This window comes from Moschus berezovskii, chromosome 4 (genome assembly GCF_049115385.1).
Source record: "Moschus berezovskii isolate FMDL1 chromosome 4, NW_MosBer_1.0, whole genome shotgun sequence".
NCBI lineage: Eukaryota > Metazoa > Chordata > Mammalia > Artiodactyla > Moschidae > Moschus > Moschus berezovskii.
Window position 1 is genome coordinate 8,303,757 of NC_142463.1, and position 13,242 is coordinate 8,316,998.

At 47.1% G+C, this 13,242-nt stretch overlaps 1 protein-coding gene across 3 annotated transcripts in view; it reads left to right on the plus strand.

The window, feature by feature from the left end:
• The first annotated feature begins 4,730 nt into the window (after positions 1-4,730).
• ZSCAN20 (zinc finger and SCAN domain containing 20) overlaps positions 4,731-13,242 on the plus strand; it is a 32,003-nt gene continuing 23,491 nt past the window's right edge. For 2 of the 3 annotated variants that reach the window (XM_055403002.2, XM_055403004.2), the window contains exons 1-2: positions 4,731-4,788; positions 10,428-10,943. In XM_055403002.2, the coding sequence (XP_055258977.2) occupies positions 10,536-10,943 (408 nt within the window). In that variant the 5' untranslated portion in view covers positions 4,731-4,788; positions 10,428-10,535. The remainder of the gene's footprint in view (positions 4,789-10,427; positions 10,944-13,242) is intronic. The other variant, XM_055403003.2, reaches the window with a different exon arrangement.

Consider the following 13,242-nt stretch of genomic DNA (forward strand, 5'->3'; position numbering starts at 1 on the left):
CATGGGTTTGGGTGGACTCTGGGTGTTGGTGATGGACAGGGAGGCCTGGGGTGCAGAGTCGGACACAACTGAGCGACTGAACTGAACTTATATTCTCACATCCCTCAGTTCAAGAAAGAAGAAAATATTATTACCATTTTACAATAAGGGAAGAAATAACAATCATAATTATCATTAAAAAAACTTCCTATTTTATTTTTTTGGCTATAAACAGAAATTTATTTCTCATAGTTCTGGAAGCTGGAATTCCAACCAAGATTAGGATGCAGCAGGGTCAGATTTGTTGAGGACCTTCTTCTAAGTTTCTGGTGTGCTGCAGTCCATGGGGTCACAAAGGGTGGGACACAACTCAGCGACTGAACTGATCTTTTTCTAGGGTGAAGACTTCAGAAGAAGTCTTAAGACTTATTGTGTCAGACAGCAGAGAGCAGCATGAGAAAGCAACCTTAATTGTGACTTTTTAAAAAGAAAACCTTTTTATTTTATACAAATATAGTCGATTAACAATGTCGTGATAGTTTCAGGTGGATAGCAAAGGGATTAAGTCATATATACACATATATATATATATATACACATTCATTTCCCCCCAAACTCCCCTGCTATCCAAACTGCCACATAACATTGAGCAAAGTCCTATGTGCTATACAGTAGGATCTTTTTTAAAATTTCACTTTATTCTGAAGCTAGACTGCCTGCATTTTAGCCATATGGCTTTAGTAATATCGTATAGTATTAGACCCTCCTCAAAGGGCTTTGAGAGGCTAAATGACTTAATATGTATAAACACTGAGAGCAGGATCTAATAATGCATTGTGCTGCTGCTGCTGCTGCTAAGTCGCTTCAGTCGTGTCCGGCTCTGTGCGACCCCATAGATGGCAGCCTACCAGGCTCCGCCATCCCTGGGATTCTCCAGGCAAGAACACTGGAGTGGGTTGCCATTTCCTTCTCCAATGTGTGAAAGTGAAAAGTGAAAGTGAAGTCGCTCAGTCTTGTCCGACTAGTAGCGACCCCATGGACTGCAGCCCACCAGGCTCCTCTGAATAAAAAGTTATCTTTTCATTTAATTATACATTTATAACATGTGTATCACTTATAAGTAGATAAATACACATATGTTGGGAGCGTGTTCTCACAAATGTTTTGCTAATGGAAACATTGCTGATTTTCTAATAGAGCACTCAATTGGGCAAGTTAGAGATCAGGCTCTGAGGACAGGGGCTAGGTATGATTCATCTCGGCATCCTCAGAGCCTTGTTATAGCCCCATACACAAAGGGTCTTGATAGATAATTGTGGACAGAAGAAAATGTTTGTGGGTGTCGGAGCAGAGAACTGGGATCTGGTTCAGGCTCTGCTGTTTATTTCCGTACAACACGGGGCAGGGCACTTGTCCTCCTGGGGCCTTAGCTTTCCTCTCCTGTAAAATGCCAGGCATTAATTAGACAAAGGCTAACTTTGGCCACCTCATGCGACGAGCTGACTCACTGGAAAAGACTCTGATGCTGGGAGGGATTGGGGGCGGGAGGAGACGAGGACGACAGAGAATGAGATGGCTGGATGGCATCACCGACTCGGTGGACATGAGTTTGAGTGAACTCCGGGAGTTGGTGATGGACAGGTTGGCCTGGCGTGCTGTGATTCATGGGGTCGCGGAGAGTCGGACACAACTGAGCGACTGAACTGCACTGAACTGAACTGAACCGAAGGGGTAATCAAGGAACAATTCCAGGCTTGATTTAGAGTGAGGGGCGCCCTCTTGTGTCCTAATGGTGTTCTTCTCCCTTTGCAGCCTCCGCCTCCATTCCTCCTCTTCAGGGAGGTAGGTGAGCCTGAGGAGGATGTCCTTACCTGACCCTTGTTAAACCACCTTTCCAGCTTCAGAGCGTCACACTCTGAGTGTCAAATGTCTTCAGGTCTCCTAGCCTCTCACACTGCTTCACTGTCTCTCTCCTCACTCAACTTTTCTTATGCAGTGTGGGTTCGAGAAGAAACCTTTGGAGTCAAACGCCCTGAAGTTTAAATCCCGGCTCATATTAGTTATGTGATCTTGAGCAGATCACATCATCTGTCTAAGCCTTCGTTTCCTCCTTTTAAATTGGAATAAAACCCATCTCTCAGGGTTGTGGTGAGGTTTCAACAAGGAGGGCTTGTAGGTTGTTGTTAGATTCACTGAGTAAAATCACATGAATTATCACTATAAATGAGCTGGAACATATTTCAGAGGAGAAGAGCTTTGAACTGGGTCCTTAAAATTAAAATATAGATTTTTTCATAATTTTAAAAACAGCTAACATGTGTTGAGCACGCGCCATATGCCAGGTACTGTCAATTTCCCCTAAGTCTCATAACTATCAGTAAAAATAATAATAGCTAATTATTATCAGGGCTTCCCAAGTGGTGCTGATCTTGGCAAGGCAGCAGAGAACAGGGGCATGAAGCGAGATCTTAATTCCCTGCCCAGGAATTGAACCTGGGACTTTTCCCTTTCATGCATTGGAGAAGGAAATGGCAATCCACTCGTGTTCTTGCATGGAGAAACCCAGGGACAGGAGAGCCTGGTGGGCTTCCGTCTATGCGGTCTCACAGAGTCAGACACGACTGAAACGACTTAGCCGCAGCAGCCTGGATGAAAACTAGGAATCCTAGCTTAGCAAGGGCTGGAGGCTAGAAGCTGATCTTGCCTGGATCTTTGCCCCCAGTGAAAAATGTATTTATCACGGAGGCAGAAACTGTGAATGCAGGTACAGAGTTTAGTATCAGAGACAGAGCAGAACAAGTGAGAGAGCACACAGAGAAACAGTTTGTTTGGTTGAGCGAGAAGAAAGGCAGAGATGCACAACCAGAGGGTAAGGGTGTGGGCGTTCCCCCTAGTGAGGAGGCGGCCTTAAAGAGGCGGGTAAGTCATTCATATAAGGCAGTCTTCCAGGTCTTGTCCTCCTTCAGGCTGGTTTCTTTTTCTACAGCTGATGCACCGATCAGCCAAGATGGATCTCGAAGTGAAGGCTTCTGGCAGGAGTAAGGCTCACTGTGGCCTGGATGAGTCCTGGAAACGTCCTCTGACTTTTGACTCCAAGGATCCTTTCTGCACTTGTGTAGTGTCTCCCTCATCTTTTACTCAGAAGGGTCTTCGCCTCTCTTCCTCCTTGCCATGATTATTCCCTTGAGGTGTTAACAAGTGATAAAGACTGGCTCTTCACCCTGTTTCTGCTGTTACTTCCATTTCTGAGAGCAAATGGGGGATGCTTGTAAATTTCTCAACAGGAGCCTGCCTATCGCTTACCTCTGGAAATGCAAAGAGGGGGCTGGCTAATCGTAAATGTCCAACCTGGAGATTGTCTATCTCCTACTTCAGCACTAGCGGCAAAGAACTCGCCTACCAATGCAGGAGATGTAAGTGATGCGGGTTCAGTCCCTGGTTCAGGAAGATCCCTGGAGGACAGCATGGCAACCCACTCCAGTATTTTTGCCTGGAGAATTCCATGGACAGAGGAGTCTGGCGGGCTACAGTCCATGGGGTCGCAAAGAGTCAGGTACGACTGAAGTCACTTAGCACGCATACAGTTATTATTAAACTCCTTTGCCAGATGTGACAGGCTCTTTACATATTTCCCCCATTTATTCCTAGCAGGTAGATGATATTATTGTAATTCCAATTTTATAGGTGAGAAAACTGGGGCATAAAGAGGTTAAGTAATTTGCCCCAGGTTTCACAACTAGTGAAACCAACTACATCCTGCATATGAAAGTAAGAAATGTCAGACACAAACAGTTTGACTTCAGAGACCTTGTTTTCCCTGCATTATCTCATCTATCTTCACAATACCCTGCAATGTAGGTTCTATCACCTGCATTTTACCTACCAAAGAACTGAAGCCAAAAGTGACGCAGTCATTCGTTCAAGCCCACATAGCTGTGAAGTCACTGGGCTGGGATTTGGATCCATGTCTGACTACAAAACCCACATTCTCAAACCCATGTTAGATTACTCTTACTCCAAAGTATTCATAACGGAGCAAAGCAACTGCATTTATATTAAAATTATTCTGGTGATTATTACTCTAAAAACGATTAAAACTCTTCCAGCACGCAGGAAGTGCCAAGCTCCCTACTATTTACATGATAATAGCTAATATTCCCTGTGTATTATTAAGACCCCGGTTCTGAGTTAATCATTTTACGTGTATTATCCCAGTAAGTCTCACAAAAAACTAGCGACACGTATGCTTTTATTATCTTCACTTCACAGGCGAAGAAAGCGAGATTCATAATTGATCCAAAGATACGCAGCTTAACTGTGAACTGGAAATTGAACCTACCATTGTCCAACTCTCTCCCGCCCTCCAGGTGGGTCACCTCTAGTCACCCTCTCTCCTTATTTCTTATTGTTTTTGCTTTGATATATCCCCGGTCTCTGGCTCTCGCTCTGCGCTTCAATAGACTCCGCCCCTTCGGCTTGAATGCCCGCCCCGTGGGCGGTGCCATTATTTCAGAGCCTGTGGAAAGGACAGGGATCACAACAGGCCCCGCCCCCATGCGTAATACTCTCTTCCGATTTGTTCCAGTGCCGGGGCCGGAGGAGATGGTGCATCTATTGGCTGACGACACCCGCCAGATCGCAAGCGGGGAGGGGGCGGGGCCACACGCTGGCTCTCGCGCGGTTCCTTCTGGGAGTTGTAGTCACAGAAGCGCCATTCACGGGGTGGCGCGGTTCGGACTCCGCGTCCCAGCATTCCCTGCGCGAGTCCAGGAGCACTTCCGCCCTGTTGTGAAGTGGGTGTCTCGGTGGGTGAGTCCGGGTGGCTGGGCGGGGGCAGCTGAGACTCAAGGCTCTGGGCTGGAGGAGATTTAGGACGTGGTGGTTATCACAGGGGGTCGGGGAAGGTGAGACGGGAGAAAGAAGCTTTTTTGTGGGGTGGGGGGTGAGGGGCGGTCAGAGGATGAAGCTTCCGGAGATGGAAAGGGTCATAGAGGGGTCGGGGATAAGGAGGGAGGTAGAAGGCCCTGGCAGTGAGGAGATTCTTAGAAAGCTCTGTAGGTGAGGAGATCGGGAGAGGTTCCCTTATAGGGAAGAAGAGAGGGTTCTGGGGCCCTGGCAAGAAGTGATGGAAAAGGGCCTGAGCTTGAAGATAGTGTTTGAGCCTCTACTGCTCATCTAAAACAAACATTTGATACCCCCATACACTTTCTCTGATGGTCATGACCTCTGGAACCCAGAGGGTGGGGACGGCTCTTGTGCTCGGCGCCCAACCTGCACCTCTTTCCTTCTGCCTGAGGGAAGTGAATGTACCAACATCCTCTTGACCCAGGTGCCTTTTGAGTCCCCTTGCATTCTTCCACATCCAGGGATCTTCAGATCGTTTAATTTCCTTGATGTATCTTGAGTATTTCCTTGTCAGGGATTTTGTTGAAACCTACACTTCGTCACCTTCACAGATTGGACAGACATGTTGTAGTTGCTGTGATGTGTTGAAACCACAAATCAGATTAGGCTTTCTACTTAAAAACCTTCATTAACTCCCATCACCTATGGAATTAAGTCCAGATAATTTAGCCTGACATTCAAGGCCCTTCATGAACTCCTTTTCCATTCTAGTCTTCGTGCTGGCAAGGTTATCGCCGTATCCTGGGGAGGCTGTTTGATTTTTCACCATTATACATGCTGTTCTCCCAGCTCAGAATACACGTTCCCCCCAATCTCTGCTCAGAGACTCAGTCTTTTTTTTTTTTAGAACCAAATCATATGTTACTTTCTTCATTTAAGTCACCTCCCCACCCCAGCTCCCACAGACCTCTTTGATTGCATTTACCACATTGATCATAATTATCTGTGAGTTTTCTGTTGTTGTTGCTTCCACTATACTGTGAGTACCTTCAGGACAGGAACGGTTTATGCATCACCTCCATTTCCCCATTTGCCCCGCCCAGAGTAGTAAGTACTTAACGTAAATCAAGGAAATCAGTAAATGCTTGGTGAGTATGTGAATAAAGACCGTCCACGGTGAGCATTGCTGTTCCATGCTTGAAGACGGCTACTTCTAGTGGATTTCCAGGGGCTGTGAGCTTCTCCGAGAAGTCAGGGTTGTCTTTGCTGGCAGCTGATTCAGTGCCAAAGGGACTTTAAGCCAGACGTGGCAAAGCTCAGACTGTGTGCTCCTCCTTTCCCTCCTGTGTCTGGCGGTCACAACTCATTGGTCACAGTACATGTTCACATGGGATGCAGAGTCCTTAGCACAGTTGACTGTAGTTGGTGCTTTAAATGAAACCTGTTTGCTGTCCCTGGTTTAAGTCCTTAAGTGTAGGCTTGGGCTGCTCTAAGCAGTAGCCTGGACAGTCAGCCACGTGAGCTTGATAGCCTTTGGGAACTCCCAGTTTCTTTCTCTTTGGAGGTTACAGACTAGTCTTGGCCTTTCTCAGGAGACTGGGGCACATCTTCTCTTGCAGCCTGCCATTCATTGGGATGACTCCACTCTCCACGTCTGCGTGCCCGCTCGGGGACCCGGGATGCCTCCCTGCTTCCCTGGCTTTGTTTGTAAAGGGAGCCTGGCTCTGATGACACAGCCTTCATTGCTGAGGGACTCTGTACCCTTTCTAAATCTTCCTGGCTATTGGAAGAGACCTTTGAGATCATTTAGCTGAAAGGTGGCAGGGTAACAGCCCATGCTGAATGAAGCCTACCATCACACTCTAGTTACTCCTCATAGTGTTTAAAACAGTTTTGAGTTGGTTGCCAACATTTAGGAATCCAGAGTTCTGGCTCCTCTGGGAAAAGCTGGAAGGCCTTTGAACACTGGACCAGTTGTCTTCTGGTGCTCTGTAGTTGGCTGCAGTCCCTACTTCATCCATGTACTCATTTACATTGCCGGACCCCATGCCATTTACATTTGCAGCCACTGATTCTAGTCTTCCTGTCCTTTGCTCTGCTGCCTCTTACTAGTTGGGGAGCCTGGGGCACCTGATAAGTCTGGCTACTGCAGTCTGGCTAGATGGCTGCCAAGGCCATGTGACCTGCCCAGAGTCATGCAGCTGGTAAAAGGCAGGAGTGGAGCTGGTACCCCAATCTGCCTACTCCTGCATTCATGTTCTCTCCACTCTCCATACCGTCTTCTCAGGGGTTTGGATGACTGGCTAAGCTGTGGAATGGTTAGGAGAAGTGACTGGAGAAAATGAACCTGGGCTTAGATCTCAACTCTGCCACTTGCTGGTGGTGGAACCTCACACAAATCTTCACAGAAGCTCAGTTCCTTATATGTAAATTGGGGATGTAGTGAAATCATACGTTACAAGGATAATTATATAGTAAAGTCAGCACAGAAGGTGAAAATCATATTTAGCCAAAAATCACAGTCAGCTTGAAAATCCTTTGGCAGGAAACCATTTCATAGCCAACATGCTGTCTCTCAGTAAGCTAATATCACAGCCAGGTTTTCTTGGTTGAATGTTAGATGAAAGAGTTAGCTTGTGTTTAGGGACCACACTCGGAGAAGGCAATGGCAAGCCACTCCAGTACTCTTGCCTAGAAAATCCCATGGATGCAGGAGCCTAGTAGGCTGCAGTCCGTGGGGTCGCTATGGGTCAGACACGACTGAGCGACTTCACTTTCACTTTTCACTTTCACACGTTGGAGAAGGAAATGGCAACCTGCTCCAGTGTTCTTGCCTGGAGAATCCCAGGGACGGGGGAGCCTGGTGGGCTTCCGTCTATGGGGTCACACAGAGTCGGACACGACTGAAGTGACTTAGCAGCAGCAGCAGGGACCACACTGTATGAAAGACACTCTGCTCACTCTCAGTGGAGAGGGAGGCTTGGGGCAGCTCAGCCACCCTGGGGACCAGCAGTGTCATGAGGATCATCACCACGTTCTGTGGCATAGACACATAGTGAGTGGAACTGGTTGCGTGATTTAAATTATGTCCTTTCATTCTCTTTCTGGTGTTTGTAATTAAAGTGTGTAACTATGGCAACCCACTCCAGTGTTCTTGCCTGGAGAATCCCAGGGACGGGGGAGCCTGGTGGGCTTCCGTCTATGGGGTCACACAGAGTCGGTCACGACTGAAGTGACTTAGCAGCAGCAGCAGCAGCAACTTACAGATCAGTATAAGGCAGCTCAGCATTAATGACCCTTCAGCTGCTTGCCTGGAAGATTCAGTGAGATCATGAATGTAGAACATTTGCATCAAGCCTGGCACCCCATGGGCGCTCATAAAATGGATGCTCTTTGAGGTCGCTGACCCCTGTGAGCCCCTGATATCTCTGGTAGTCTCAGGACTGAGGAGAGCCCGTGTCCATTTTTCCTCTGTCTACTCTGAGGGAAGGCTGCTTTGCTGACTGTGTTGACCTCCCTCTATGGCTAGACTGCTCTTCATATCTAAGAGAGTAGCAGACAAATCTTTCAGATTTTGTTCAAAACTAACCTTTGCTACTTTCAAATCTTCCCAAAAGAAAAATACATATTATCAGACTCTTTGGGTCTGGTGGGACTCCTAAGTGCCTGGTTTTGTTAATGTTTGCTCTGTGCAGGAGTGTATGCTTTGTTTGCTTTATCAACTCTCTCTCTCATTAGACTGTAACTTTGATGAAGGTGGAGACTGTCCGAGTCACGGTTGGTGCTCCAGCTCTCAATGCAGTGCAGGGTTCGTAGTGGGACTCTACATATGACTTAGTGAATTAGTCTTCATGTGAGACAGTGATGCAAATGTGTTTGGACTAGTGCATGTTTACGGCTGTGGTTAAAAAAGAAATTTAGTGACTTCCCTGGCAGTCCAGTGGTTGGGACTTCATCTTCCAGTGCAGGAATTGCGAGTTCAATCCCTGGTCAGGGAGCTGAGATCCCTCATGCCTCATAGCCAAAAAAAAAAAAAAAGCCAAAAACTTAAAACAGAAACAATGCAGTAACAAATTCAATAAAAGACTATAAAAATGGCCCATATTAAAAAAAAAGCTTAAAGAGAAATTTCGTGAAAGGTTGATTCTTTAGCTCAATATGAATTATGTACCTTCCATGGCCCATTAGGTTTTTTATTTACTTGATTGACCATTTTAATAAAAGGCAAAGCTTCCAGTGGTCCTGGTATTTATCAGACACTAGATTGGGCGCTGTGGACACAGAAATGGACAAGGTGCAGCAGTGTCCCTGGCAGCACAGTCATATGGGACTGTCAGACATAAGAACAGGTCACTGCAATAGTGTCAGGTAACACCTGTGTTAGAAGTACATGCCAAGTGCTTTGGGAACACAGGATGAGGGCAGTTGACTTTTGGAGAGCAGGGAAGGGGGCTGGGCATGACAAGAACGTGTCAAGAAACTCTTTTAACAGATGAGGGACCTTTGAGCTGGTAGCTGAAGGACAAGCAGGAGGCTGCCAGGTGGACATGAGTCCTCTTCCTAGCCACTCACTGTCTGTGTGGAAGTGCTGAGAACTCCAGGTAGACCCAGCTTGGTAATCAATGGATGTGGGGGATCTTGGAAAAAGATGATAAGCACGTTTCTGGCATGGGTACCTTATTGAAAGGTGGTGCCTTTGCTCGATAGAAAGTTCCAGAAGGGGAACAGGCTTGAAGGGGAAAATGAAGATTTAGTTTTTGACTCATTGAGTTGGAGGTGCTTATGAGAGTCAGGTGGAAATGCCTTGTAGGTGGTTGGACTTTGGGGTCTGGAGACAGGTCCTAGCTGGAGTTCTGGGAGTCATCAGTTTAGAGGTGGTGAAAAATGGCAAATGTGTGGGATGACCACGGGGGAGTGTAGAGTGAGGGATTTTGCAAAGAGAGCACCCAGAGAGGCCCAAGAAGAAAGACTTTACGGACGGGGTAGTGACATTTGGAACCTAGCTGGAGTCGAGGCTGGACTTGGGACACATGTGGCGGGAGGAAGGCTGGGCGGGAACCAGGCATGGCAGCCTGGACACCCAGCTGAGACATTTAGGGTGTCCCAGAGGATTTTGTCAGAGAAGGCAATGGCACCCCACTCCAGTACTTTTGCCTGGAAAATCCCATGGACGGAGGAGCCTGGTAGGCTGCAGTCCATGGGGTCGCTAAGAGTCGGACACGACTGAGCGACTTCACTTTCACTTTCATGCATTGGAGAAGGACATGGCCACCCACTCTGGTGTTCTTGCCTGGAGAATCCCAAGGACGGGGCAGCCTGGTGGGCTGCCGTCTATGGGGTCGCACAGAGTCGGACACGACTGAAGCGACTTAGCAGCAGCAGCAGCAGCAGCAGAGGATTTTGTACTGTGTGGTCTTCCTCTGAGGTCGCTGGCAGCTGGTTTCAGGGGCAGACTGTGGGCTGACTTCCTGCTTATGGGAGAGGGCATCTCTTAGTAGCCCCACCCCATGCAAAGCAGTGGAAGGTTTTGTGGAGGGGGGCGTGTGGGGAAGGTGAGGCTCCTCACCTCTTGTTCATACTGCCCCTCGTCTTCCTGCCTCCAGAGCAGGGGGAGCCTTTCCTCTCCCGAGAGCCCCTTGAGGACACACTGCAGATGCAGGAAGACGCTGGACGCAGAGAGCCCAGCTGAAGGGAGACATCCAGGAGAGACCATGGCTGTAGCCCTAGAAACCCGGGCTTCCCCGCAACAAGAGCCTGAAGAACTTGTGATTGTGAAGCTGGAGGAGGACTCCTGGACGCCAGTCTCCCAGCCCAAGAAGGACCGCGATCCTGTCCCTGGCCCCGAGGCTTCCCGCCAGCGCTTCAGGCAGTTCCAGTACAGGGAGGCGGCAGGGCCCCACGAGGCCTTCAGCCAGCTCTGGGCGCTCTGCTGTCACTGGCTGAGGCCGGAGATCCGCCTCAAAGAGCAGATCCTGGAGCTGCTGGTGCTGGAGCAGTTCTTGACCATCTTACCCCGGGAGGTCCAGGCCTGGGTCCAGGCCCGCCACCCCGAGAGCGGCGAGGAGGCGGTGGCCCTGGTGGAGGATTGGCACCGAGAGGCCCGGGCCACGGGGCAGCGGGTGAGGCAAAGAGCCTGTTCTCCAAGCAGCAGGCCTGGGAGGTAGTGGGGCTGCTGCCAGGTGGATGATCGCCACAGCACAGTAGTGTTAGCACTCGTTGGTGTGCCCTGAGCACTGCTGCCTACCTGCACTGTTCTAAATGCTTTCCGTTCATTTCATCCTTCAGCAACGAAATGATGCAGGCACTGTTTGTCCTAGCTTCACCCATGAGGCAAATGAAGAAAGGTCATCGGATCAAGGTCCCTGGCCGTTAGAGAGGCAAGATTTGAATTCAGGCAGTCTGATTCTATGCTGAGCATCTGTAACCGTCGCTCTAAGCTGCCTCCCAGCACCATAGTCACAATACATTAATTTGTATTGTGTTTTATACTTAGAATCTTTTTAAAGTATGTGATCTCTTTGATGCTAGATAGAAATAGCATCATTGTCCTCATCTTACGGATTAAGCCAAGGCCCCCAAAGTCAGGTGGCTCACGAGGCTCGGTCGGTATGAACCAGAGCCTGCACCTGGATCCTTAGGTTCCAGGTTCATTGTTCTTTCCACTATATGGCAGATGCCTTACCTGCAAACCACAGGAATTGAAATACCTCTGAGTCGTGAGGCTCAAATGAAATAGTAACTGACTTTTATTGAGCATTCACTGTGCCTCAGACACTGTTCTAAGCTTTCTGTGTGTATTCCTTATCTAATCAACCCAGCTACCTAGTAAGGTACCCCGTAAGGTAGATGCTGCTGACATGGCCATTTTCAAATAGTTCAACAGACTCAGGTAAGTAACCTGTCCAGATTTATAGAAAGGGTAGAGCTAAGATAAGGGAAGTGAAAGTATTGTGGGTTTAACATTCACAGTTTCAACAATTTTCAAGAGACCCTGAAAGCCCGTGAAAATAATTTATAATTTTGCTACGACACAAATTTTGAATTCTGCTTTGAAGCTGGTACTTGTAGAACAAGTCCTTCAGGCCTTATGGCCTGAGCCAGCCAACCAAAACCTTCATCTCAATGTAACCTTGCTGCTTCAATTTTGTTTTTGTGAATCTTTCTGTTTTACAGATAGGTTCATTTGTGTCATATTTTGGATTCCACATATAAGTGATATTGTGTGGTATATGTTTTTCCCTTTTTGACTTAACCTCACTTAGTGTGATAATATCTAGATGCATCCATGTTGCTGCAGATGGCATTATTTTGTTCTTTTTTTTTATGACCGAGTAGTATTTCATTGCATCTATGAACCATATTTGATGAATTCTTAATTCACCCTTACCCCAATCAATATCCTCCTGATTTTTTGCCTCTCCATAGGCACTTGAATCTGCTTCTTTCTAAAATTATTGTTGGGTCTAGTCCCTAGTCGGAGAAGGCAATGGCACCCCACTCCAGTACCCTTGCCTGGAAAATTCCAAGGATGGCGGAGCCTGGTAGGCTGCAGTCCATGGGGTCACGAAGAGTCGAACACGACTGAGCGACTTCCCTTTCACTTTTCCCTTTCATGTATTGGAGAACAAAATGGCAACCCACTCCAATGTTCTTGCCTGGAGAATCCCAGGGACGGGGGAGCCTGGTGGGCTTCCGTCTATGGGGTCGCACAGAGTTGAACACGACTGAAGCGATTTAGCAGCAGCAGCAGTCCCTAGTACTTCTGTGGATTATAAGATTGTAACTATAACAAAGTTATTTTTATCTGGAACACAAAGTTACTATTTTCTTAAAACATTGACAAGCAGGTGTTTTTTTATGAATGTCACAGAACATTGGTGGGTCTCCTCATTGGGAATGGCTTTTGATGATCACAACCCATCCTAATATATTTTCTCAGAGATAAAATTTCTCTCTGTGAGAGTGGATTTGAGTTTTCAGATTGGCCAAAAGGTTTTTGGAGTGAGTTTTTGGCAAACTCATTGGTAAAGTTTGATAAAGGTGAATATTATCTTGGATTAAAAAAAAAATAAGGTTCAAGGCATTGTATAATAGTTGCTACCTTTAATGTCAGAATGGGGAAAAATTTTATATATTTATATGGTTGCTTATATATAAAGAAACTCTGAAAGACTACAGAAGAACAGTGGTTCCCTATTGTGAGGAGTTGGGGAAGGTACTGGACAGGCAGAATGGAGACAGGTAGAGTTTGAGGTATTTTCACTAATTATGTCTCTATATGTTTTCTGTTTTTGAACTACGTGAGTGTTGAAAGTACCTATGGAAAAAGTTGAGCAGACAATCCCGCTTTGATGGTATAAATGCTGGATTGTTTACTGAAGTCAGTCTGATGACTTTGTCATACTTTAAGCCATCTTT